Below are 27314 nucleotides of genomic sequence, written 5' to 3'. Positions count from 1 at the left end.
GTCTCGAGGAAGCACAATATTAATGACGGACTTTGTAAGTCAGAACTACGGTGTAAATTCTGACACGGCAGTAAATACAGATACGTTCACATCAAACATGAGAGAGGTTTCTACTACCTGGACCAGTTTGGACCGGTTTAGACCAGTTTGGATGGATTTTAGACCGGTTTGGACCAGTTTGGACCAGTTTGGATGGATTTTAGACCAGTTTGGACCAGTTTTGACCAGTTTGGATGGATTTTTAGACCAGTTTGGACAAGTTTAGACCAGTTTGGATGGATTTTAGACCAGTTTGGACCAGTTTGGATGGATTTTAGACCAGTTTGGACCAGTTTAGATCAGTTTGGACCAGTTTGGATGGATTTTAGACCAGTTTGGACCAGTTTGGATGATTTTAGACCAGTTTAGACCAGTTTGGACCAGTTTGGATGGATTTTAGACCAGTTTGGACCACTTTGGACCAGTTTGGATGGATTTTAGACCAGTTTGGACCAGTTTAGACCAGTTTGGACCAGTTTGGATGGATTTTAGACCAGTTTGGACCAGTTTAGATCAGTTTGGACCAGTGTGGATGATTTTAGACCAGTTTGGACCAGTCTGGACCAGACATCTCAGCAGCTCATGTCAGCTTGAAGCAGTCAACAGATGATACAAAGGAGGTGCTTTTAAAAAGACGAGGTCCTTTATTAGAAATGTCTCCACATAAAACGTGGACATGGCGTACAGGAGGCACAGTCAACCAAACGCACACCGACCAACCCGCTCCAGCAGGCAGATCGCTGGCTCGCAGGGCGGCAGTTTGATTCCAGATGGTCAGTAAAACTCATGACAAGTTGGAAAGCAGAGAACCAAAACGCTGAAGGACTTCATGTCTTTAACATGCCCGGTCTTTACCCACAACTTTATTAGTGGGGGGGTTTGAACTTGAACCCCCGGTTACCGTGACGTGACCGGGGGCTTCATTTCAACACTATTCATTGACGAGGAAGAAGGTATTGCCTGATGTTCACTGCTTAAAAAACTAAACCCTTCAGTAACCCTTTAAACGACAGGCCCTTCATCACAGAAATAACCGAGTCACTTACGAGTAAACCACATGTAACTGAGCCAGGACGAGGGGTATTTATACTGAGTAATGTGCCAGGAAAATATTGTCTTCTCTGCGTCTCTAGTTTGTTCCTTGTCATTATAATGTGACGTTACATAATATCTACATCAGACTCTGTAGGAGATAAATTCACACGTCACATTTTACCAAACAAGTATTTTGGGGCTAAATAGTCACAATGTCTGTTAAACTGTAATATAAGATGTTATATTATAGTGTGGTTTTACCTTCACTGTGGTTATGTTACTCAGCAGGGCGTTCAATATTCACCTTACATTCCCGTTTAACAGGTAATTATTTATCCTCAGAAGTCTACTACTAATACTACTACTATTATTATGACTAGTCTACTACTACTATTATTATGACTAGTCTACTACTACTACTACTAGTCTACTACTACTACTACCACTAGTCTACTACTACTACTACTACTACCACTAGTCTACTACTACTACTACCACTAGTCGACTACTACTACTACTACCACTAGTCTACTACTACTACCACTAGTCTACTACCACTAGTCTACTACTACTACTACTACTACTACCACTAGTCTACTACTACTACTACTACTACCACTAGTCGACTACTACTACTATTATGATTAGTCTACTACTACTACTACTAGTCTACTAGTCTTCTACTACTACTAGTCGACTACTACTACTATTATGACTAGTCTACTACTACTAGTCTACTAGTCTTCTACTACTACTAGTCGACTACTACTACTACTATTATGACTAGTCTACTACTACTACTAGTCTACTAGTCTTCTACTACTACTAGTCGACTACTACTACTATTATGACTAGTCTACTACTACTAGTCTACTAGTATTATACTACTACTAGTCGACTACTGCTACTATTATGACTAGCCTACTACTACTACTAGTCTACTAGTCTTCTACTACTACTAGTCGACTACTACTACTACTATTATGACTAGTCTACTACTACTACTAGTCTACTAGTCTTCTACTACTACTAGTCGACTACTACTACTATTATGACTAGTCTACTACTACTAGTCTACTAGCCTTCTACTACTACTAGTCTACTACTACTACTATTACGAATAGTCTACTACTACTAGTCTACTAGTCTTCTACTACTACTAGTCGACTACTGCAACTATTATGACTAGTCTACTACTACTAGTCTACTAGTCTTCTACTACTACTAGTCGACTACTACTACTATTATGACTAGTCTACTACTACTAGTCTACTAGTCTTCTACTGCTACTAGTCGACTACTACTACTATTATGACTAGTCCACTACTACTACTAGTCTACTAGTCTTCTACTACTACTAGTCGACTACTGCTACTATTATGACTAGTCTACTACTACTACTACTACTACTACTACTAGTCTACTAGTCTTCTACTACCACTAGTCGACTACTACTACTATTATGACTAGTCTACTACTACTACTAGTCTACTAGTCTTCTACTACTACTAGTCGACTACTGCTACTATTATGACTAGTCTACTACTACTACTACTACTAGCCTACTAGTCTTCTACTACTACTAGTCGACTACTACTACTATTATGACTAGTCTACTACTACTAGTAGTCTACTATTACTAGTCTACTACTAGACTTGTTTGGTACAATGTGATGTGTGAATCTATCTCATACAGGTTTAATGTAGATTATAGTATAATGACATGAGGATAAGCGGTTTGGATAATGGATGGATGGATGGATGGATGGATGTAACAAACTAGACATAGAAAAGACCATATTCTACTAAAACATCACTGGTGATATCCATTTTACACAAATACGTCATCTTCCAGCTCATCAATCAAAGTAACTTCGCGGATTAACGGCAGAAACACAGTGTTCTCTTCTGCCCCCTGGTGTCAGAGGGAGGAGGTTCTGTTCATACGTGAGAAGGGAGTCGCTGTTATTCATCAAATAAGATAGAAAACACAGGTTGGTACGTGTGAAGGGTTGTGACTGGGACAGAAGTAGTGCTGGCAAGGCTTATGGTGGCTCTGCGGAGGCGGGTGAAGCCCAGGCGTGAAAGCTGCTGTTGTGCCACAGGAGTCACACCGGTCCATATAACCGATACCTCTTCCAGGTTTCTGCGTCCCCCTCTGACAGATGTTCTTTACATTTAAGGCATACAGCTACGGTGTTTGTATAATCTCTCTTTTTCAGCCCACGTCATCTTACAGCACACACTCCACCCGCTACATTACCAACCCAGATGAGGAGCACCGAGTCCAAACGAGTTCATGCACAGCTCTTCAGATCGCAATACAGCTCCAGAAAGGTCAGAAGCTTTATGGAGGCCGAGCTGGTGGACGCCCACGGGTTCCTCCTCCGTCGGCTGTATTGATAGGATCCAGGTGATTCACCCGAGCAGTCGCTGCTCCACCCCCCCCCACCCTGCCGATCCGGGGAGGGCTGCAGACTACCACATGCCTCCTGCCATACATGTGGAGTCGCCAGCTGCTTCTTTTCACCTGACAGTGAGGAGTTTCGCTAGGGGGGGACGCAGTGCGTGGGAGGATCACGCTATTCCCCCCCAGTGCCCCCCCCCTGCCGATCCGGGGAGGGCTGCAGACTACCACATGCCTCCTCCCATACATGTGGAGTCGCCAGCCGCTTCTTTTCACCTGACAGTGAGGAGTTTCGCCAGGGGGACGCAGTGCGTGGGAGGATCACGCTATCCCTCCCAGTGCTCCCCCCCCTGCCGATCCGGGGAGGGCTGCAGACTACCACATGCCTCCTCCCATACATGTGGAGTCGCCAGCTGCTTCTTTTCACCTGACAGTGGGGAGTTTCGCTAGGGGGGACGCAGTGCGTGGGAGGATCACGCTATCCCCCCAGTGCTCCAACCCCCCCTGCCGATCCGGGGAGGGCTGCAGACTACCACATGCCTCCTCCCATACATGTGGAGTCGCCAGCCGCTTCTTTTCACCTGACAGTGAGGAGTTTCGCCAGGGGGACGCAGTGCGTGGGAGGATCACGCTATCCCCCCAGTTCTCCCTCCCCCCCTGAAAGGGCGCCCCCTACCGACCAGAAGAGGCGCTAGTGCAGCGACCACGACACATGCCCACATCCGGCTTCCCACCCGCAGACACGGCCAATTATGTCAGTAGGGACGCCCGACCAAGCCGGAGGTAACACAGGGATTCGAACCAGCGATCCCCGTGTCGGTAGGCAACGGACTAGACCGCCATGCAACCCAGACGCCCAGGAGTCAGATATCAAACGGTAATGTCACCGTGTGTTGTGTTGCAGCGTCAAACTGCATTTGTTGGTCCTCGTCAGTTTGCGGCGAACATCGTCACCGTGTCAGCAGCAGCTCCGGAAGAACTTCTTGAAGAACTTCCTGAACTCGGTGTTGAAGACGGTGTAGATGATGGGGTTCAGGGCGCTGTTGACGTAACCGAGCCAGGTGGCGGTGCTCATCAGGCTGGGCGGGATGTCGCAGCTCTCACACAGAGCCCTGGTGGTGTGCACCACGAAGAACGGCGTCCAGCAGAACAGAAAACAGCCTGCAGAAACAGAAAAAGAAATGAATGGATGAAAAGGACTGAGATGCCATGTCCTCATGTCCATGCCTCATGGGCGAGTCTCGAGTACAAACGTCAGAGTTCAGGTGTCCGCTTGAGGACCCCAACGAAAGACCAGCACATACAGGTTTAACCCTCCTATAGCTGCTTTATGTAGTACAGTACACGCTAATGACTTATTACATTACTAAATTCTACTGGATTACGTGGTTTAGTACATTCTACTGGTTTATACTGTCTGGTGAATGATACCGTCCGTGAGATGCAGATATTTGTGATGCAATCTGATGTATTCTATGGAAACCACTGACGGGTCAGTACACGGATTAAGACACGAGCTGGGTTAATTACATTAACTGGATGTTTATACTTTAAGGATTAAAGTTATTGATGCTCCCATCTTTTCAAAGGTTTACTGCTCATGTTACTCTGCTGATGAATTTGCGGCAGACTGACTAGATACAGCACTGGAAAGGTCGCAGAGCCCACAGAAGATTGAGACCAGCTTGGACATGACTTCATACATGTTCCAGGGTTAAGTAGGTCGTGGGAAAAACCTGGAACTGTCTGAATTTGAAATTCATTATTAGGAAAGGTCATGGAAATCCAACTCATTGACCGCTCGGCTAAAGGGTCAGACCCGTTAGCTAGGGGCTTACGTGTCTTATTAGTAGTTTACACTAGCTAGCCTGTCGACAGTTTCAACAGTCTGACTTGAGATGGACAAGTTCAAAAAGAATTTTTCCCCCCATGCTGTCCCATTCATTTACAACATTTCAAGCGTCACCATCATTTTGCTTTCCACCACTTCCGCTTTCCCATGCCGTAAAATCTTCCTCGCTCTGTTAAAGCTCCACCCCTCACTCATTAACGAAGCACGTCATCACAGCTAACCAATCAGCCTGCTCCCCCGCCCTTTGGCAAGCCAATCAGTTTAAATGTAAAAAGTCATCGTTAATCTGTCCTTCTCCGTTCACAGAACCCTATGCAGCACAACCCACCTCCACCTCCACCCAATCACCTCCCCTGTAAAACCTTAATTTGTCCGGGGTATCCACCTCCAGGGTCTCAACCACCACCAGCATCTAGACTTTATCTTCGCAGGCGGAGTTCTACGGAGATGTTTGGTCTCGATGGAGTCTAACTGCCAAAACGAAAGATAAAATCGGTGTCTCTGAATACATAATAGCCCTGTGATGGGCGGCCTGTCCAGGGTGTCTCCCCGCCTGCCACTCAAGGACTGCTGGGATGGGCTCCAGCAGCCCCGCGACCCTGAGGGCACGATAAGCGGTTCGGATAATGGATGGATGGACGCAGCAAAGGCAAATTGCGGCTCTCCACAGGTCATTTGTTGAACTCCATTGAATGAGCTAAATCCTTATGTCGAGTCCGGTGCGACGCGAAAAATTAGCAATGTAAACTACTAATAAGACACGTTAGTCCCCTAGCTAACGGGTCTGACCCTTTAGCCGAGCGGTTAGCGATGTCGCCTTGTGGTGCAGTACCCCCCGTATCGAATCCCGCACCGGGCAATAAAATAACCGGTTACATTGGTGGCAGCGGTGGGATCCGGAAGTGTGGAGATCCTCAGAAGTCTCTTCGGAGCGCGGGAATAACAAAGCGCGAGGGCGCGCTTCCGGGGAGGGTGACGACTGTAAACTACTACTAAGAGACGTTAGTCCCCTAGCTAACGGGTCTGACCCTTTAGCAGAGCGGTTAGTGACGTCGCCTTGTGGTGCAGTACACCCTGTATCGAATCCCGCACCGGGCAAGAAAATAACCGATTACAACAATTTTGTCAATTATGAGGTCAAAGTTCAGTGGACATATTGCTATTTGATCTTTTGCAATATTCATGCCTAAATATGTCACACTGTTTTTGACAGGAATATCACAAATTGGTACCATTGAACAATCCTTGACAGGTAGGAGTTCACATTTATTAATATTAAGGTACAGTCCTGAAGCTTTGGAGATATTTGAATGCTGTCTTTCAGAAAAATAGTAGTGTCATCTGCTAGCTAGCTAATTACAATCTCTCCTCCTGCAGCAGAGATTCCGTTTAAATTATTCATAGTGATGTGATCAGCAAGGATTTGAGTTGCTAAAAGAAACAAATAAGGTGAGATTGGGCAACCTTGTTTAAGTCCTCTCTTGAGGTCAAACCTTGCAGAAGTACCATTTCTGAGTTTAAGAGAACAATTAGAGTTACTATGTAATGTTTGGGCACAGTGCTGCAGTGGTTAGCGCGGTTGCCTCACAGCAAGAAGGTCCTGGGTTTGAGCCCCGGGGTAGTCCAACCTTGGGGGTGGTCCCGGTCGTCCTCTGTGTGGAGTTTGCATGTTCTGTCCATGTCTGTGTGGGTTTCCTCCGGGTGCTCCGGTTTCCTCCCACAGTCCAAAGACATGTAGGTCAGGTGACTCGGCCGTACTAAATTGTCCCTAGGGGTGTGTGTGTGTGTGTGTGTGTGTGGGCCCTGTGTGATATGGCCTGGCGGCCTGTCCAGGGTGTCTCCCCGCCTGCTGCCTAATGACTGCTGGGATAGGCTCCAGCACCCCCGCGACCCTGAGAGCAGGATAAGTGGCTTGGATAACAGATGGATGGATGGATACTGCTCATGTTTGTGCTATTGTTTCACACAATGTTAATGCGTTTTACAACTTGGTCAGCAGACCCCACTGTGTGATTAATTTTCAATGAGTCCTATCATTTTTCTCGCTCTCCTCCTCATCACCGTGAAAAAATGATTCCTTCGTGTTTCTGGCAACTCCAGAATGGACGTAAACTCAGAGGAGAGAGAGAATCACTGTGAGCAGAATGGAAACTCAAGAAATCGTAATTGCCCTCTGCGAGCCTTGGAGCGAAGAAGACTAAAGGACTCCTGGCTGCAGAGACCCTCGTTCCAACACGCAATTTACAGTCTCTGCACGGTAAGCTGCAGCTAATGCAGTGCAGCTCCGCAACATCATCCAGTTACACACAGAGACACTTTATACACACACAAGAGAGACACACACATGCACGTCAGGTCAGCTGAAGACTCCGAATGGTCCGTAAGTGGGAACTGTGTGTGTGTGTGTGTGGTGAGAGGAAGATGGATGGGATTTCCATCTTCCTCTCCGACCGTGGAGGAGGAGTACGTCACATAAAGCAGCAGCAGCAGCAGCCGGGGTTTTACGGCCGCAGTGTGCCTTCACTCTTACCCACGGCCAACACCCACGGCTCAGCCTGATCCCACTTACTCACACCAGCCAAGAAGAAACGGTGCAAGTGATCGAAGGCATGGAGTCTTTAACTCCTACCAGAAGATGAGTTAAGTTCTGAGTTTTACCCTTTTCCTCGCCGGGGGAAATGTTGAACCGCTGTCCCTGTGTGTGTGTTTACATCAGGAACATTTATTTGTCATTTCACTTCACGTCGTTTCCTCCCAGCCCACGGCAGTGCAACACGAAGACAGAAACACATATCCAAACCCTACAAGAACACACATATCCACAACACAGAAATAAAAAAGTGCAAAAACATAAATCCAACATATCCTGAAAAAAAAATAAATTATTTTACTGTCCAAGAGAACGAACAACGCCAGCCAGGATGATTGTGGGAACTGCCGGTCAGCATGGGCTAGCAGTTAGCTTAGCCTGCCCCGCTTCCGCGTCCTGTCAGACCGCCCTCGGTGTTTCCTCTTTGGGTGCAGCTTCAGTCAGGGCCGCGGTCCCTGGGCCCACAGGACACGGCAGACCGGGCTCCCTCAGCCGATCCAACACCGGCTCTCCCAGCCAGACCCCCTCGACACACCTCCCCGCACTCCACACGACGACACTAAAACACAGTCAACGCCAGGCGAGGCCGCCACCAGACCGCCCTCAGTGTTATCCGAACTGCTGGTCTGCGTGGGCTAGCAGTTAGCTTAACCTGCCCCGCTTCCGCGTCGTCAGACCGCCCTCGGCGTCACGTCTTCGGGCACAGCTCTGGGCAGGGCCGCGGTCCGCGAGCCCACAGGACGCAGCAGACCAAGCTCCCCCACCCAATCCAGCGCCAGCTCTCCCAGCCATCAAATGAAGACGCAAACCCAGACGCAGATGTGGACAAAGACCCTGCATGGACGGCACTGGGTGAGGCCGCCGCAAACGTAAGTTCGCGCCGCCATCTTCCCACATGGTACTGGGTGAGGCCGCCGTCTTCCCACATGGTACTGGGTGAGGCCGCCGTCTTCCCACATGGTACTGGGTGAGGCCGCCGTCTTCCCACATGGTACTGGGTGAGGCCGCCGTCTTCCCACATGGTACTGGGTGAGGCCGCCATCTTCCCACATGGTACTGGGTGAGGCCGCCATCTTCCCACATGGTACTGGGTGAGGCCGCTGTGGCTTTCGCAGAGATATGATGTGAATGAAGAATGGTGTGTGTGTATTGCGAGTATGAGGTGTGTGTATAGTGTGGTGTGTCGTATGTATGATGTGTGTATAGTGTGGTGCAGGATATGTACAGGTGTGTGTGTGTGTGTGGTGTGTGCACGGTGTGTGCAGTGTAGTGCAGGGTATGTATGGGTGTGTGTGGTGTGACGCATGTATGGTGAGCTTACAGTGTGTGCATAATGTGTACTGGTGAATGTATGTTGACCGTATGAGCATATGGTGTGTACATTATGTGTGTGGTGTATGGGTGAATATATGTTGTATATCTACTGTGTGTGTGTGTGTGTGTGTGTGTGTGTGTGTGTGTGTGTGTGTGTGTGTGTGTGCGTGTGTGTGTGTGGAGTATGGGCTAAGAGGGGTAATCTTGTCCTCAGCAGCATGTGAACAGTCTTTACTGTCGTCACTCATTAATCAGGGTTGGCGCTGGATTGGTGACCATGGAGAACTAAACTAAAGTTGAATAGACACGCGTAGCGGGCTATTCCGTCGCCTGTCAACACGGGGATCGCCGGTTCGAATCCCCGCGTTACTTGCGGCTCGGTCGGGTGTCCCTACCGACACAATTGGCCGTGACTGTGGGTGGGAAGCCGGATGTGGGTATGTGTTCTGGTCGCTGCACTAGCGCCTCCTCTGGTCGGTCGGGGCGCCTGTCCGGCGAACTGGGGGGGAATAGCGTGATCCTCCCACGCGCTATGTCTCCCTGGTGAAAGTCCTCACTGTCAGGTGAAATGAAGCGGCTGGCGACTCCACATGTATGGGAGGAGGCATGTGGTAGTCTGCAGCCCTCCCCGGATCAGCAGAGGGGGTGGAGCAGAGACCGGGACGGCTCGGGAGAGTGGGGTAATTGGCCAAGTACAATTGGGGAGAAAAAGGGGGAAAAATCCAAAAAAAAAGTTGGCTAGACATCAAAATGTCTCCTTGACAAAGCAATTTCTTACAACGAAACCCATGGTTACAAGTCCAGGTGAAATGTTTGGTGACAGAGGGAATGTTGCTTCCACATGTGAGATTCCAAGATTTGCACCATCAGGTATTTGTTCTTGGTTTGTTCTTGGTCTTCAGACAGCCACGTGAACAGGTCTAAATCCTGCTGGACCGGTGTGTCGGTGAGTGTGAGGAAAGACCGCAGGGCTTAGGTGAAGTGTTGCATAATAATTGGATTGAACGCTTAAGGCCGTTAGGACACTCGCCAGCGAGAGAGGCTCGTCTAAAAGCGACATGTTTATCCTAGCAAGTGAACTCTGACCTGACGGTAACACAGCTAGCTTTGTTTCAAGGCTGCAACAGCAACCTGGAGTTGCAAGACAGTGGAAAAGTCTAGAGATGGGGGGAAAAGTCTAGAGATGGGGGAAAAGTCTAGAGATGGTGGAAAAGTCTAGAGATGGGGGAAAAGTCTAGAGATGGTGGAAAAGTCTAGAGATGGGGGAAAAGTCTAGAGATGGGGGAAAAGTCTAGAGATGGGGGAAAAGTCTAGAGATGGGGGGAAAAGTCTAGAGATGGGGGGAAAAGCCTAGAGATGGGGGGAAAAGTCTAGAGATGGGGGGAAAAGTCTAGAGATGGTGGAAAAGTCTAGAGATGGGGGAAAAGTCTAGAGATGGGGGGAAAAGTCTAGAGATGGAAAAGTCTAGAGATGGGGGGAAAAGTCTAGAGATGGGGGGAAAAGTCTAGAGATGGGGGAAAAGTCTAGAGATGGTGGAAAAGTCTAGAGATGGGGGGAAAAGTCTAGAGATGGTGGAAAAGTCTAGAGATGGGGGGAAAAGTCTAGAGATGGAAAAGTCTAGAGATGGGGGAAAAGTCTAGAGATGGGGGGAAAAGTCTAGAGATGGGGGGAAAAGCCTAGAGATGGGGGAAAAGTCTAGAGATGGGGGGAAAAGCCTAGAGATGGGGGGAAAAGTCTAGAGATGGGGGAAAAGTCTAGAGATGGGGGGAAAAGTCTAGAGATGGTGGAAAAGTCTAGAGATGGGGGGAAAAGTCTAGAGATGGGGGGGAAAGCCTAGAGATGGGGGAAAAGTCTAGAGATGGGGGGAAAAGCCTAGAGATGGGGGGAAAAGTCTAGAGATGAGGGAAAAGGGAATTGTCCGAGTAAATATTTCAAGATTTCAAAAACAAGAATTCAGTGATGAATTCTTCATGATGGCGTTGTTGAAATGAAAGCCGCTTAATTTTGACATTGTATTCTTACAATGAATTTGTCTGCGGCATTTAACCCATCCTATTGTACAGGAGCAGTGGGCAGCTGCAGCCCGGGGACCAACTCCAGTTCTTCTCTCCATTGCCTTGCTCAGGGGCACAGGCAGGAGTATCAACCCTAACATGCATGTCTTTTTGATGGTGGGAGGAAACCGGAGCACCCGGAGGAAACCCACGCAGACACGGGGAGAACATGCAAACCACACACAGAAAGGACCTAGATGGCCTGGGGTTCAAACCCAGGACCTTCTTGCTGTGAGGCCACAGTGCTAACCACTGGGCCACCGTGCCCTGTTGTGCAGAAACGTCATTGCCCAATGTGTGTAACAGCACTGAGACTGTAAATAAGTTAAAAAATATGTATAACAAAGCTGAAAAAAAGTGAGTATTATGGAAATAACACGTTTTAACATGGCCTGGTGGTCAGCACTGTTGCCTCACAGCAAGAAGGTCCTGGGTTTGAACCCCAGGCCATCTAGGTCCTTTCTGTGTGTGGTTTGTATGTTCTCCCCATGTCTGCGTGGGTTTCCTCCAGGGGCTTCGGTTTCCTCCCACCATCAAAAAGACATGCATGTTAGGGTTAATACTCCTGCCTGTGCCCCTGAGCAAGGCAATGGAGAGAAGAACTGGAGTTGGTCCCCGGGCGCTGCAGCTGCCCACTGCTCCAATACAATAGGATGGATTAAATGCAGAGAACACATTTCATTGTAACCTACGATGGCAAAAATAAAGTGGCTTTCTTCTTTGTTTCGTTCTTCTTTCTATTTTGGGATTAGAAGTAAGACGTAAGAAAACCCCGCCTGCCGCCCAGTGACTGCTGGGATAGGCTCCAGCATCCCCCCAACCCTGAGAGCAGGCTAAGCGGTTTGGATAATGGATGGATGTAAGAAAACGATTCACTGGTCTGATGTGACTGTGATGAAGACGAACAGGAATTTCCGCACCACAAGTGTCTGCTGTTTCTTGGTGAAGACCTGCAAGTTTTAACAAACAATAATTACCGTGTTTATCTAATTAGCACCAAAGCACTTCATCGACTTGGTTTCAGACTGAAAACTGAGAAGACGAGCAGTGTTTATGAGGAATGCTCTAGCGACCCCACCGTGGTACCTCGTTAAACAGTGATTAAACAGTGAAGTTTGCCAGATCATTATGCGGATTGACAAGACCGCCATCAGTGCTGTGCCCTCACAGGGTACCGATGGAAACCATCAAATCCGCTGTGGCGACCCCTGGGAAACAAGGAACAAGCCGAAAGAAGACGCAGCAGCTCTAGCGAACCCACCGTGGTGCCTCATTAAACAATGGGAGAAATGTTCTGCCCTTAGAGTCACTTTGTCTTGGCCGATGACAAAACAGGTGACACCACAGCACAGGACACAGGAAGTGTACTTAATGAATACACAACTCAACTGCATCACATCTTTTGTGAACGGCGAGGGTCTGAGGAGAAAATGCTACCGAGTCCGTTCCCAAATGACCCTAAATGTTATTTTTGTTTTTTACAAATATACAGGAAGCATTAGCATTAAGCAGATCTGGTGAAAACAGATGGATCAGATGGCTCGCTACACAAAGAACTACACTTTATGAAGCAAATCGACTCAAATGAATCAGCCTGACAACAACAACAACAACTTAGTTTTGTATAGCACCGTTCAAGGAACCCAAGGACGCTTTATAATAGATAATAACAAAAAAAAGATTAAAACAATGATAAAAGACTACAGACCATAGGCCTTAGTAAAAAGGCAGGTTTTCAGGAGTCTTTTAAAATTGTCCGAAGAAGCAGCGTTGCGGATCTCTGCTGGAATAGAGCTCCAGAGGTTGGGGGCTGCCACACTAATGGCTCTATCCCCAAAAGTCCACAGGCTGGTGTGGGCGGGGGATGGAAAGCAGGCCCATGTCTGCGGACCGCAGATTCCGGGACAGAATATAGGAGTTTAGGAGGTCTGATAGGTACCGGGGGGTAAGGGTATGGAGGGATTTATAGTTGAGGAGGAGGATTTTCTAAGAAACATGGGATTTGACCTGGAGCCAGTGAAGGTGGACAAGGGTGGGAGTGATGTGTTGCCAGGACTTGGTGCGGGTGAGCACCCTGGCAGCTGAATTCTGCACATACTGAAGCCTCTCTAGGGCTTTGCCAGGTACCCCAGACAAGACTCCATTGCAGTGATCCAGATTGGAGGTGATGAAGGCCACGGAGTCTGAGAGCAGTGACTGGAATCTGACTAAACCACTTCCCTTGACCACACTGGCGAAGAAAAGGGTTTGTATTTTTGCTTTTGGAAACAAAGTCGGGACCTCCTGTGAAATCAGGACCTCCAGGCACAAAGTCAGATCCGATCTACTAAGCCTTGGCTGTTATCACCACAGCAGGATGTTCCTTTGTCATCAGCTGGTAGAAACACAGGCTTTTACCTTAACTATGACCATCCTGGATATATAAATAATCACACATTAAAAAGGTCAGGATGGGGGATGAGTTTAGTGTTGGTTCTTTGAGGAACTCCACGTCTGGTTAAAGACTATTTTGGCAGTAAAATTGGGCGGGTCCTTCCTGTTCTCTAGCTCACATTCAACAAGTTCCCTCCCATTTACACCAAGTGTTACTCTGACACCACACAAGCTAGGCTAGTCAGTACTTCTGACCTTCCGACCAGTCTGCTGCTTTAAGACATCTCCTTGGTCTTATTAAGGGCACGGTCACAAATGCACGAAATTAACATTGGCGAATATTCGCTTCCATTCCATGTGAGCTAAGGGGCGAAAAAAACATTCGCTTCCAGTGGCAAAGCAAATTCGCAGGTTAAAGTTCACCAAAGTTGAACTCCATCTGAAAAATAATGTAACGACCATGGATGTGTAGACTCGCTAGCCCTTGCTAATGGGTCGGACCCTTTAGATGACTGGTTAGTGCAGTCGCCCGTGGTGCGGGCAATCCGGGTTCGGTTTCCCGGCTGCGACAGATTCCCCTTTGCCCCTGAATTGGTGTCAGAAGTGGGATGGTGAGACTGCGAGGCCATCGGAAGCACATGCGCCCAAACTCGCTAGCCCTTGGCTAACGGGTCGGACCCTGTAGTTGACTGGTTAGCACAGTCACCCGTGGTGCGGGGAACCCAGGTTTGATTCCCTGCTGCGACCTGAATTCACAACAATAATTTTTGGTCCCCACCCGCTGATGGTACCCCTAACACAAACGAATGCCTACTGAGCCATTCCAGACCATATTGAGGGACATGTAATTTTGTCACCTGTTTTTGCAAAGCCACTTACCCACCACGACAGGAAGCACCTTCATAGCTTTCCTCTCCCGGCCGTTGATTTTGGCTCTCTTCTTCCTGTTGATCTGCTGGTTGTAGGCCACAGAGGGGACAGAGTTCTCCCTGTACTGCCGTGGGTAGGGCAACTCCTGCTGGAGGAAGTCCTCCCCCTCCCCAAGTCGTGACTGGGCCAAGTCTCTCTCGATGATGCGGGGCAGGGGCATGGGGAGTGGGCCGGGGATGGTTCCAGGGATTGGGAGCATGGGATTGGCCGCTGCCGCGTGTTGGAGCTTCTTGCAGGCCTCGATGCTGTTCCTAAGCTTGGCCTTCCGCGCCTCCTCCCAGTGTCGAAGGCCCCGGAATATCCCGAAGTAGAGGAGCAGCATGATGGGGCAGGGGATGAAGAAGGAGCAGACAGAGGAGTAAACCACATAGTTGTTGTCCTCCAGCTTGCACTCGCTGGGGTCGCGGTCGGGAACATTGTTGATGCCGAACATGACGGGCGAAGCCACGGCGAGCGCGAGCAGCCAGGTGGCAGAGAGCAGGATCAGCTGACGGTGGTCCACGTGTTTCCGGTTGTAATTGAGAGGTATGGACACAGCAATGAACCTGCAGATATGGAATGAGAATTACACACCAGGGCTTTTCTCTGCGACTGTTTGTTAGAGCTACACCAACATCAAGGGGCCTGGTAATTTTCCCAGAGTAAAAAAATAAGTGTGGCCACAGTTATTTTCCTCGTTAAGAAGTATTCATGACAGGAACGTGTGCCACATGAGATGAGCCTCTTGATTTTTTCCATGAGCTCATGTATCCCGTTATTGTCTGTAAAGATAAATATATGTATTCAAGCTCTGGTGATGATGTGAGAATTTACAACATCTTCCTCATGATGGCTCCTGCTTTTTGTGATTTTTTTTTTATACCCATAATCCATCTGTGTGCCCAAAAACAACCCCATAGCACGGATTCAAAATATCTGCCACAGTGGTGCATCAGAGTGACAACACAGAAGTCCAACCAAATTAAACGGATGGTGTTGTTGGTTCTGGGTCCGAGTTTTCTTCCCTCAGGACGGACAGACAGACAGACAGACAGACAGACAGACAGACAGACAGACAGACAGACAGACAGACAGACAGACCTGTCGATGCTGATGGCGCAGAGGTTGAAGATGGAGGCGGTGCACAGCATGACGTCCATGGTCATCAGCCCATCACAAACCAGCATGTTCAAGGACCACACACCGCCCTGGAACTACACACAGAGTAAAATTCACTCACACAAAGTCAGTAACCAACCCAAATCCTCGTGTGACGGTGTCACACCCCAGTGTGTCCTGCAGAAACAGCAGGTAAAACACGTGGTTCTGGTTTGGATCATGGTTCTGGTTTGTATCAGGCCTTCATGAGACAGGCTGACAGAATGACACTCAGATTAACTCGGGTAACAAGATAACTCATGGACGTAAATAGGATGATTTATGGACAACTGTACACACCTCCAACGCAGTCCTAAAATACATTTGTGGGTAGGCAGACAGACAGACAGACAGACAGACAGACAGACAGATAGATAGATAGATAGATAGATAGATAGATAGATAGATAGATAGATAGATAGATAGATAGATAGATAGATAGATAGATAGATAGATAGAGCGTGAGAGGGAGATGATAGATAGACAGATAGACAGACAGACAGATTGATAGACAGACAGAGAGAGAGAGAAAGCTCTGAAAACCCAAGAACTGAACCCCAAAAAGAGTCCCCTGAAGCAGCTGGCTCTGAGACTCACTAACCCTGTAACAAATACTAAGACCAACCAACCTCAGGCCAGCACTGCATCCCTAACAAAGATTACGGTAAATCAGGCTATAAAACAAAGCAAGAACAATTATCTGAAACACTGGAATGCTGAAATCAAAACTCAAACGAACCAGAAGTCTATCGGGCCCTAAAAACAAACTATGATCTGGAAGAACACCTCTTAACTGTCAGAGACAGGAAGCAGCGACAGACCCTCACCAAATACAGGCTCAGTGACCACAGTCTCGCCATTGAAAAGGGGGACACAAAAAGACGTGGTTGCCAAAAGAGCAACGATCATGTGGTCAGTGCATGACAGATGAGGTGGAGACAGAGGTGCACTTCCTCCTTAAATGTGACAGATTTGAAAAACAGCGCCGGGCTTTTATCCAGGAGCTGGAACATGTGACTCCAGAGTAGCAGGAAATGGAGGACGCAGGTAAGCTGCGGGGGGTCCTGGGAGGGGGTAGCGGCGAGCATTGCAGCAAGATTTATATTGTCCTGCCACAACCTGAGAGACAGTGGGTGACGGCACCTATTGCTACTGTTGTTATTTAATATCATAATCATTGTTGTTGTTGCTGTTATTATTATAATCACTGTTGTATTGTGTTGTTGTTTTACATGCTTTGGCAAACGTATGTCATGCCAATAAAGCACATATCGAATTGAACTGAATGTTGAATTGAATTGAGAGAGATGATCGATAAATAGATAGATAGACAGACAGACAGACAGATACAGAAGAGAGAGCGATGACAGACAGATAGATCCAGTGCATCCGGAAAGTATTCACACCCCTTCACTTTCTCCACATTTTGTTATGTTACAGCCTTATTCCAAAATGGATTAAATTCCTTTTTTTCCCTCATCAATCTACACACAATACCCCATAATGACAACTGAAAAACTGAAATATTGCATGTACATAAGTATTCACAACCTTTACTCAGTACTTGGTTGAGGCACCCTTGGCAGCGATTACAGCCTCAAGTCTTCTTGGGTATGAAGCTACAAGCTTGGCACACCTATATTTGGGGTATTTCTCCCATTCTTCTCTGAAGATCCTCTCGAGCTCTGTAAGGTTAGATGGGGAGCGTCGCTGCACAGCTATTTTCAGGTCTTTCCAGAAATGTTCAATGGGGTTCAAGTCTGGGCTCTGGCTGGGCCACTCAAGGACATTCACAGACTTGTCCCGAAGCCACTCCTTCGTTGTCTTGGCTGTGTGCTTAGGGTCGTTGTCGTGTTGAAAGGTAAACCTTCGTCCCAGTCTGAGGTCCTGAGCGCTCTGGAGCAGGTTTTCATCAAGGAACTCTCTGTACTTTGCTCCATTCATCTTTCCCTCCATCCTGACTAGTCTCCCAGTTCCTGCCGCTGAAGAACATCCCCACAGCATGATGCTGCCCCCACCGTGCTTCACTGTAGGGATGGTATGAGCAAGGTGATGAGAGGTGCCTGGTTTCCTCCAGACGTGACGTTTGGCATTCAGGCCAAAGAGTTCAATCCTGGTGTCATCAGACCAGAGAATATTGTTTCTCATGGTCTGAGAGTCCTTTAGGTGCTTTCTGGCAACTGGCCACTCTGGCAACTGGCCACTGGCCACTCTGGCAACTGGCCACTCTACCATAAAGGCCTGATTGGTGGAGTGCTGCAGAGATGGTTGTCCTTCTAGAAGGTTCTCCCATCTCCACAGAGGAACGCTGGAGCTCTGTCAGAGTGACCATCGGGTTCTTGGTCACCTCCCTGACCAAGGCCCTTCTCCCCCGATTGCAGTTTGGCTGGGCGGCCAGCTCTAGGGAGAGTCCTGGTGGATCCAAACTTCTTCCATTTATGAATGATGGAGACCACTGTGCTCTTCGGGACCTTCAAAGCTGTAGAATTGTTTTTTGTACCCTTCCCCAGATCTGTGCCTCGATACTATCCTGTCTCGGAGGTCCACAGACAATTCCTTTGACTTCATGGCTTGGTTTCTGCTCTGACATGCACTGTCAACAGTGGGACCTTATATAGACAGGTGTTTGCCTTTCATGTCCAATCAATTGAATTTACTAGAGGTGGACTCTAATCAAGATGTAGAAACATCTCAAGGATGATCAGTGGAAACAGGATGAACCTGAGCTCGATTTTGAGTGTCATAGCAAAGGGTGTGAGTACTTATGTACATGCAATATTTCAGTTTTTTATTTTTAATAAATTTGTAAAAATTTCTACAAAACCTTTTTCACTTTGTCATTATGGGGTATTGCGTGTAGATTGATGAGAAAAAAAGGAATTTAATACATTTTGGAATAAGGCTGTAACATAACAAAATGTGGGGAAAGTAAAGGGGTGTGAATACTTTCCGGATGCACTGTAGATAGATAGATAGATAGATAGATAGATAGATAGATAGATAGATAGATAGATAGATAGATAGATAGATAGATAGATCGATATAAGAGAGAGAAGATAGATAGACAGACAGACATACAGACAGACAGACAGACAGGTAGATAGATAGATAGATAGATAGATAGATACAGATAGAAGAGAGAGATGATAGACAGACAGATACAGATAGATAGATAGATAGATAGATAGATAGATAGATAGATAGATAGATAGATACATAGATACATAGATAGATACATAGATGAGAGAGATCTTTGGAACATAAATTGTGCCTGATTTGAAGACCTAAGTTTCAGGCAGTTTTTTGTCTTCCTACAGTGATCTTTCACAGTCCCTTTCTCTTTAAACCCACACAAAATAAATATATAAGATATTTATATCTTATAGATCATACCTCACGCGCATTAGCTAAACCACATGCAACCCGAAATCATGAACACGTATGACCTTCACCAGATGAGCGTTAGATGGACAGTAAAGAACGACTTGGGAACCAAACCTCCACCCACCCACCCATCCATCCATCCATCCACCATCCCACCCGCTTATCCTGCTCTCAGGGTCGCGGGACGCTGGAGCCTATCCCAGCAGTCACTGTGCACGCACACACACACCACACACGCACGCGGTCTCTGTGAGCTGACCTCCGCATAGACGAAGAGCGGCAGCACCAGCAGCGCCAGCAGCAGGTCCGCGAACGCCAGGCTGACGATGAAGTAGTTGGTGGTGGTCTTCAGAGCCTTCTCCAGGTACACGCTGACGCACACCAGCACGTTCCCGCCCGTGATCACCACGATCAGCAGCACTCCGAAAACCAGAGCGGGGAAATTGTGGCCGGCCGCCGCAGCGGCGGCCGCCGCCGCAGCCCCCCCCCCGGCCGGAGGAGCGGAGTCGTTGGACATCGTCGCCCCCGCAGACTCACCAGCAGGTCCGAGAGAAAGCCCCGGGCGAGTTTAGAAACCATTTATAGAGTTTTGGACCCCAACAGGTTTACCCCAAAAACAAAAAAAAGCCGTCCCGCTCCGACTCGAGCGCACCTGCTCCTCCTCCCCCTCCTCCTCCGGCAGAAGAGACGGAACCGGTCCGAAGCCCGAGAAAGCGGGAGAGGTTTCAGACCCGCACGGCTCCAAGTTGGCGGACTGGACTTGCCGCTGATCCGGTGAAGGACCGGGCGGCACAAACGCCGCCCGGTCACGTGGTCCAGCCTCCCTGCGTCAGCGTCAACCTATGGGGAGGTGCGAGGGCAAGTAGGATGGCACAACTTAGACGCAACCGAAACACAACTTAAACATACACGCCCACCTCCTACGCACCCTAAACACAACGAACACACTTTATACACATCATATACACAACTTCCAGCCATCCGTTATCCAAAACGCTCATCCTGCTCTCAGGGTCGTGGTGATGCTGGAACCTATCTTGAACCACTTTATACACACACACACACACCATATAAACACCTTATACACACCTTACACACACTTCTTTATTTTTTTTACATGGTGATGGTGGTCACGTGGCTCGGGTCCTGGGCTGTTCCGGTGGCGTCTGGACCTGCTTGGCATCCTCCTCATCATGTTCTTCATATATATCATAATTCCATTATAACTGTGTTGTCCTCTTTCAATGTTGTATTGTGTAAATTGTGTAAACACAACAGCTATTGCACGCTGTCCGTCTTGGGAGAGAGATCCCTCCTCTGTTGCTCTCCCCGAGGTCTCTTCCTGTTTTTTCTCCCTGTTAAAGGTTTTTTTTTATTTTTAGGGAGTTGTTCCTTATCCGATGCGAGGGTCTAAGGACTGGATGTTGTGTTGCTGTAAAGCCCTTTGAGGCAAATTTGTGATTTGTGATACTGGGCTATACAAATAAAATTGACTTGACTTGACCTTAAACACACCTTATAGACCCCCTCATACACACCTTATACACAACTTAAGAACACCTTATACACCTTTAAAACACATAATACACAGTTTATACACACCTTAAACATACGTTGTACCTGCCGCATAGCCATGGATGGGCCTAGGTGGGCCTGGGCCAAGAGGCAGCATGTATATAGAAAACAGAAAGAGGCCAAGAACTGAGCCTTGAGGGACACCACAATGCAACTGAGCCATCAAGGAAGTAGAGCTACCCAGAACAACAGAAAAGGTTCTGTTGGAGATGTATGAGTGTAATAAATTGAGAGCCGAGCCCTTGATGGCTCCTCAAGTCTCCAAGCATTGTAAGCGGATACTGTGATCGGCTGTGTCAAAGCAAGCACTTAAGTATATGTAGCCGGGTGGGGATTGATTTCTAAAGTAAAAAACCACCAGAGGGCGCTGTGCCTTGTGGAACCCCCCCAGCGCGAGCTAGAACAGCAGAGATTAAACCGGAAGTTCTGGTTTTATTTGTTCCCTTCCTCAAGTAAGCTGGAGTGGTCGGCTGTGTCTCTAAGAGCTTGTAAAAGAGGTAACGTTCTATGTTAAAATGGTGTCTAATGCAGAACATATGGAAAGATTCATGTTAATAATGCTGTGTTAGATGTAATATGTGAGATCTGTTGCCGACTGTAATGTTATACTGTGTGATGTTCGCAGATTTATTGTTAGAGCGTTTCCATGTGTAACGGATAGCCAAGCAGAGTTAGGCATCCATCACACCATGTGGGGGAGGACCATGTAAAACGCTGTACTTGTGAGTGTTAGCTAGGCTAATCACATTTACTAGCTACAGATGTTGTGTTTGGTGGCAACTAACTTTGTGCTTTTCATTTGTTTCATTTATTTTCGTGTAACAGGGAGGACCCTGCAGTTGTTTATTGTGCAGTTATTTTCTTTGGTTATTTTCTTTCATTTGATTAGGCACTTGTATGCTAGGTAGTTTCCACTGGCTAGCTGCACAAGAGATTAGGCATTTTATAGGCCAAGAGCCTGAGGTTTATGTTGAGCAGTATCATTGTTGAAACTCTAAATCTATTAATGTCATTTTTCTAAATCATAAAATTGATCGGAATAAAGAACCCTGTTTTTTTATGTCGTCTTGGGATCATTAATTTTACCAGGCTGTAATATAAAAGAACTACAATCGAGTAATCGCCTCTGTCTGCAGTCAGCAGTAAGCCATTAGTAACCTTATATAGAGCTGTCTCGGTACTATAAAGTACTGTAAAACCAGACTGAAAACTGTTAAAAACATTAGTGTGGGTGTCCGGGTAGTGTAGCGGTCTCTTCAGTTGCCTACCAACACGAGGGTCGTTGGTTCGAATCCCCATGTTACTTCCGGCTTGGTTGGGCCCTACAGACACAATTGGCCGTGTCTGCGGGTGGGAAGCCGGATATGGGTATGTGTCCTGCTCGCTGCACTAACACCTCCTCTGGTCGGTTGGGGCATCTGTTCAGGGGGGGATGGGGAACTGGGGGAATACGTCCCCCCTGGTGAAACACCTCACTGTCTGGTGAAAAGAAGCGGCTGGCAACTCCACATGTATCGCAGGAGGCATGTGGTAGTCTGCAGCCCTCCCCGGCCCGGCAGAGGGGGTGGAACAGCGACTGGGACAGCACAGAAGAGTGGGGTAATTGGCCGGATATAATTTGGGGAGAAATAAAAAAAACAAACATTATTAGTGTTCATAAAAGATATCAATTGAGATGAAATTAGTTTCTCCAGAATCTTAATTAAAAAAAATGACAATTTGGTGATTGGTCTGTAGTTACTTAAGGACGGGGGATCCAAATTACTAGGTTTCTTTAGCAATGGGTGAACAATGGCATGCTTAAAACTGTCTGGAAAAGAACCAAAGGTCAGAGAATTATTAAGAATTTGCAGAATAATGGGGTCAACAGTGTAAAATACCTCCTTGAGCAGCTTAGTGGGGTTGATGTCTAAGATACAGGAGGAGGAGTTCGTGTGGGAGACTGTAGTCTAACACTGAAATTGTAAAGGGTTGAAACTGTGTAAAAGAGGCAGAATTAACACGGGGAATGGAAAGAATGCAAGGGCTAGGCTGGATTTGGGACCTGATATTCTCCACTTTATTTACATAATGAGTGGGAAATTTTTCAGACAACTCAACATCAGGTTAAAAAGAAATGGAGGAACTATTAATGACAGAACCATCCAACCATCCATCCATTATCAGAGCCGCTTATCCTGCTCTCAGGGTCGCGGGGATGTTGGAGCCTATTCCAGCAGTAACTGGGCGGCAGGCGGGGAAACACCCTGGACAGGCCGCCAGGCCATCACAGCCCCCCCCCCCCCCACACACACACACACACATTCATACCTAGGGACAATTTAGTACGGCCGAGTCACCTGACCTACATGTCTTTGGACTGTGGGAGGAAACCGGAGCCCCCGGAGGAAACCCATGCAGACACGGGGAGAACATGCAAACTCCACACAGGACGACCCGGGATGAGCCCCAAGGCTGGACTACCCCGGGGCTCGAACCCAGGACCTTCTTGCTGTGAGGCGACCGTGCTAACCACTGCGCCACCGCGCCACCTAATAACAGAATCAATTACCCTAAAGAGAACTTTAGGGTTGTGGTTAGTTCTAGATATCAGTTCAGAGAAGTAAGCTGGTCTCGCATCCTGTCTTCTGGTAAATTAACATTTGGTTTTTAAGGGTGTTATGTGCCATTTCAGACTTGTTGACCTTCCAGTCATTCAGATTTTCTAGAGTCTTCTAAGGGGGCTCGAGTGTAATGGTTCAGCCAGGGGAGGTTATTGATTTTTGCCTCCTAGTTTTAAATGGTGCAGTTTGGTCAAGGATGGCTAGGCACTGATCATTGAATGGATTTAACAGTGCATCTGTATTGAGAGGGGGTATGGCGGAATTAAAGGATGAGGAATTATATTATCCCAGAATTTAACCGCGGAACCAGCATTGAGAACGCGAGAGCATGTTTTAGGATAGCGACTAGGAATAGACAGCTGTAGCGGAACTTTGAAAACAACAGCTTTATGGTCACTTACAAGCACATCCACCAGATTAAGACGCTCGAGAGAGAAACCAGATCAGAGTACAAGGTCTAAAATGTGACCTTTAAAGACACAATAAGTAGAAATGAACTGGAAAACAAAAAAACAACAGGTTTTTTTTGTTCCACATGACTCTGTTGGGATTTTGCAGAGGGGAACAAAAACTCTTTGGTACACATTTACAAGGCAAAGGCCATTTCCTGAAGGAAATTTGGTGTCTGAAAATCATCTACTACTACTACTACTACCACTTCTTTCAGGTGCTCCCGTTAGGGGTCACCACAGCGGATCATCATGTTTCCATCTCTTCCTGTCCTCTGCATCTTCCTCTGTCACACCAGCCACCTGCATGTCCTCCCTCACCACATCCATAAACCTCCTCTTTTCCTGTTCCCTTGCAGCTCCATATTCAGCATCCTTCTCCCAATATACCCAGCATCTCTCCTCCACACAAGTCCAAGCCATCTCAACCTTGTCTCTCTTGCTTTGTCCTCCAAACTGTCCAACCTGAGCTGTCCCTCGAATATATGTGACGGAGGGCTAAGACGAAGAAAAGGGCCGACAACGCCACCTGGGGAATTGCACCCCAGGAAATACTATCTCTCTTTCAAACCAGAGTTAAGGATTTGAAGCTTAGCCAGGCGAACAGATTGGCTACTGAAAAGGGACAGAGGCGTGGTTCAAAAATATAAATACTTTGTTTAATTCATCAAAACGAGAAAGGACCGGAACTGGAGCTGCTAAGGAAATCAAGGGAAAAAACCCCCCGATTAAAACCAACATGAAGCCATTGAATCTTTACTACAAATAATTTGTAAAAATGATCTTTTAATACAATCAAGAACATTTAAAAAAAACACTTTAAAATACCATCAAATGCCCAGCCTACACAAATAATGGTAGCCAAACTAGAAAGCTAGGCCGAGGCCGAGTGTGGAAGGCAGACTAACTGAGGAGTGCCCAGGGGTGCTACCAATACTCACCTTCCGTGCAGCATAGCAAACCTCACAGCAGACTGGTGAACTTGCCACACGAGTCCCGGTGCTCCTACTCACGCACACACACACACATGCAGGGACCTCACCACAAGTGCCTCGCCTCCCACAAGATGACACTCAGACCGCTGGGGGGAACAACTAACAAGGTAAGCCAAATAGGTCAACAACAAAAACCCAAACTAGAGAAGGGTCAACCCAGGTAGTAATCAAAAGAAACTGAGGCAAAACAGCAGCAGAACCACCTCCAGCAGGGAACCTTGACACCAGGAAACACTCCTGATAACCAGCACAACAGCGGCAGCGAACACCAGGGGTCCCACGCTAGAAGTTCAGGAACTGCAGCACCAACCACCAGACACATGCGAGAACGGGGAAGAGAGAAGGCAACAAAAGAAAAGGACTGCATAGGTGGCTTAGATAACCTGGCCCTGAGGAGGAGATTGGCTTAGGGAAGAGTCAGGCCTGGAGCTGCATTCACAACCACTCAACCTACCAACGAAGCATTCCCCACCACATATATATATACTCCTTCCTAATCCTGTCCTTCTTCGTCACTCCCAATGAAAATCTTATCATCTTCACCTCTGCCACCTCCAGCTCCACCTCCAGCTCCACCTCCTGTCTTTTCATCAGGGCCACTGTCTCCAAACCATACAACATAGCTGGTCCCACAACCATCCTGTAAACCTTCCCTTTAACTCTTGCTGGTCCCCTCAAATCACTCCTGACACTCTTCTCCACCCACTCCACCCTGCCCGCACTCTCTTCTCCACCCCTCTCCTGCACTCCCCGTTACTTTGGATAGTTGACCCCAAGTATTTAAACTCATACGCCTTCATCGCCTCTCATACTCCTCGCATCCCGCTGACTTTCATTGGTCTGAAAATCACGAGATGCAAAAATGAGCTTGACATATTTTTCACGTTTTGAAATTAGGAGACTATTTTTTTACTGAATATTATTAATGGGGCCAACAAATCCTATTCAACTTTTTTCTTTTAATCCTTTCATGATGACACCGGTACACAAATTTAATCATTTTACACATTTGGAGCTCACAATAAAACACCACAGAAGATAATTTATTAAACTGGAGATATAATCAAATGTGCTGGTTTGGATGAGGAGCTTTTGCCACACTGACCTGAGGTCAGGTCTGTCATCCTTCCCTTGCTGTCATCACAGACGAAAGCCAAACTTTCTGCTTTGCTCTTGTTGTTTCCCCCCCCGAAACTTTCACCGCTGGACCATAGCGTAAAACACATCGTTTATCCTTTCCATATTCCACACGTGTCCAATGCTGCAGGCCCTGGCCAAATTGGCACTAAAATGGACGTCTATCTAATCATAACTTCTGACGCCAGCGGCCATCAAATATTCTGGCTGCGGTTTTACTAAATTTATTGTCTCGTTTTCAGCTCGCCGCCATCAGACAGCACAAAAGAGAGAAGGTCATCCCTCCAAAACTTTAAATACAAATCTCTTCTGGCAGAACATGCCCTTCCCCATCCTGCAGTACATCATAATATAATCTACCTTCTGTCCACTCAATCACTTTCTACCTCTCTGTCACATATAATAAATAAGATTTAATCCGTCACACGTTTTAATGTCCGTCACATCCCTTGACGCCTCTCGCCATTATCGTTCCATGCAGTTTCTTCTGATTGTCCCCGACCCGCTCGCCTCGCCTCCATGCACACCGATGAAGATAACCGCATCTCCCTCATGACTTCACATCTTACCATACAAACTGCTCCGAGTCAAAGAGAAACCCCCTACAAACGTTTCCCCGCCATCTGGTGAGACGACCAAGCATGCATCTCATTAAATCTCATTAGGGGGGGCGGCGTGGCTCAGGAGGTAGAGCGGGTCGTCAGGGAATCAGAAGGTCGCTGGTTCAATCCCCGGCTCCTGCAGAGAGCGTGTCGAAGTGTCCTTGAGCAAGACACTGAACCCCCTAACTGCTCCTGATGAGCAGGTCGGCGCCTTGCACTGCAGCCTCCGCCATCAGTGTATGAATGTGTGTGTGAATGGGTGAACGTGAGGCGCACATTGACTGGTCCGTAGACTAGAAAAGGGCTTTATAAATGCAGTCCATTTACTATTTACAGGAAAACAGTATAGCGATTCCTTGTTTGGCGCAGTGGTTAGCGCAGTCGCCTCACAGCAAGGTCAAGGGTTCGAACCCCGGGGTAGTCCAAACTTGGGGGTCGCCCCGGGTCGTCCTCTGTGTGGAGTTTGCATGTTCTCCCCGTGTCTGCGTGGGGTTCCTTCGGGTGCTCCGGTTTCCTCCCACAGTCCAAAGACATGTAGGTCAGGTGAATCCGCAGTACTAAATTGTCCCTAGTGACAGTCCCTAGTCCCTAGTGTGAAAGTGTGGGCCCTGTGATGGCCTGGCGGCCTGTCTAGGGTGTCTCCCCGCCTGCCGCCCAGTGACTGCTGGGATAGGCTCCAGCATCCCGAGACGCCAGCTGGGATAAACGGCTTGGATAATGGATGGATTCTTTGTTTGGATGGAGCTCTGGATTAGGAATGCATACTGGACATTGGGTCAATACCTGTATCAGTATCACAGATTTTACCCAAGACTAACATCCGATCTAAAAAGCCACG

At 47.6% G+C, this 27314-nt stretch overlaps 1 protein-coding gene across 1 annotated transcript; it reads right to left on the bottom strand.

Moving 5' to 3' along the window:
* Positions 1-4401: 4401 nt before the first annotated feature.
* On the bottom strand, positions 4402-19632 carry LOC130111573 (D(4) dopamine receptor-like). Its single transcript, XM_056278802.1, has 4 exons — positions 19375-19632; positions 15675-15787; positions 14544-15139; positions 4402-4642 (listed from the first exon to the last, which is right to left on the bottom strand). Exons 1-4 carry the CDS (start codon positions 19630-19632, stop codon positions 4440-4442), a joined length of 1170 nt encoding a protein of 389 aa, XP_056134777.1. The 3' UTR covers positions 4402-4439.
* Positions 19633-27314: the final 7682 nt, after the last annotated feature.

This window comes from Lampris incognitus, chromosome 4, assembly GCF_029633865.1.
Source record: "Lampris incognitus isolate fLamInc1 chromosome 4, fLamInc1.hap2, whole genome shotgun sequence".
NCBI classification, from domain to species: Eukaryota; Metazoa; Chordata; class Actinopteri; order Lampriformes; family Lampridae; genus Lampris; species Lampris incognitus.
The sequence above is the reverse complement of the archived record's forward strand: the minus strand, read 5'-3'. Positions and strand labels throughout refer to the sequence as shown.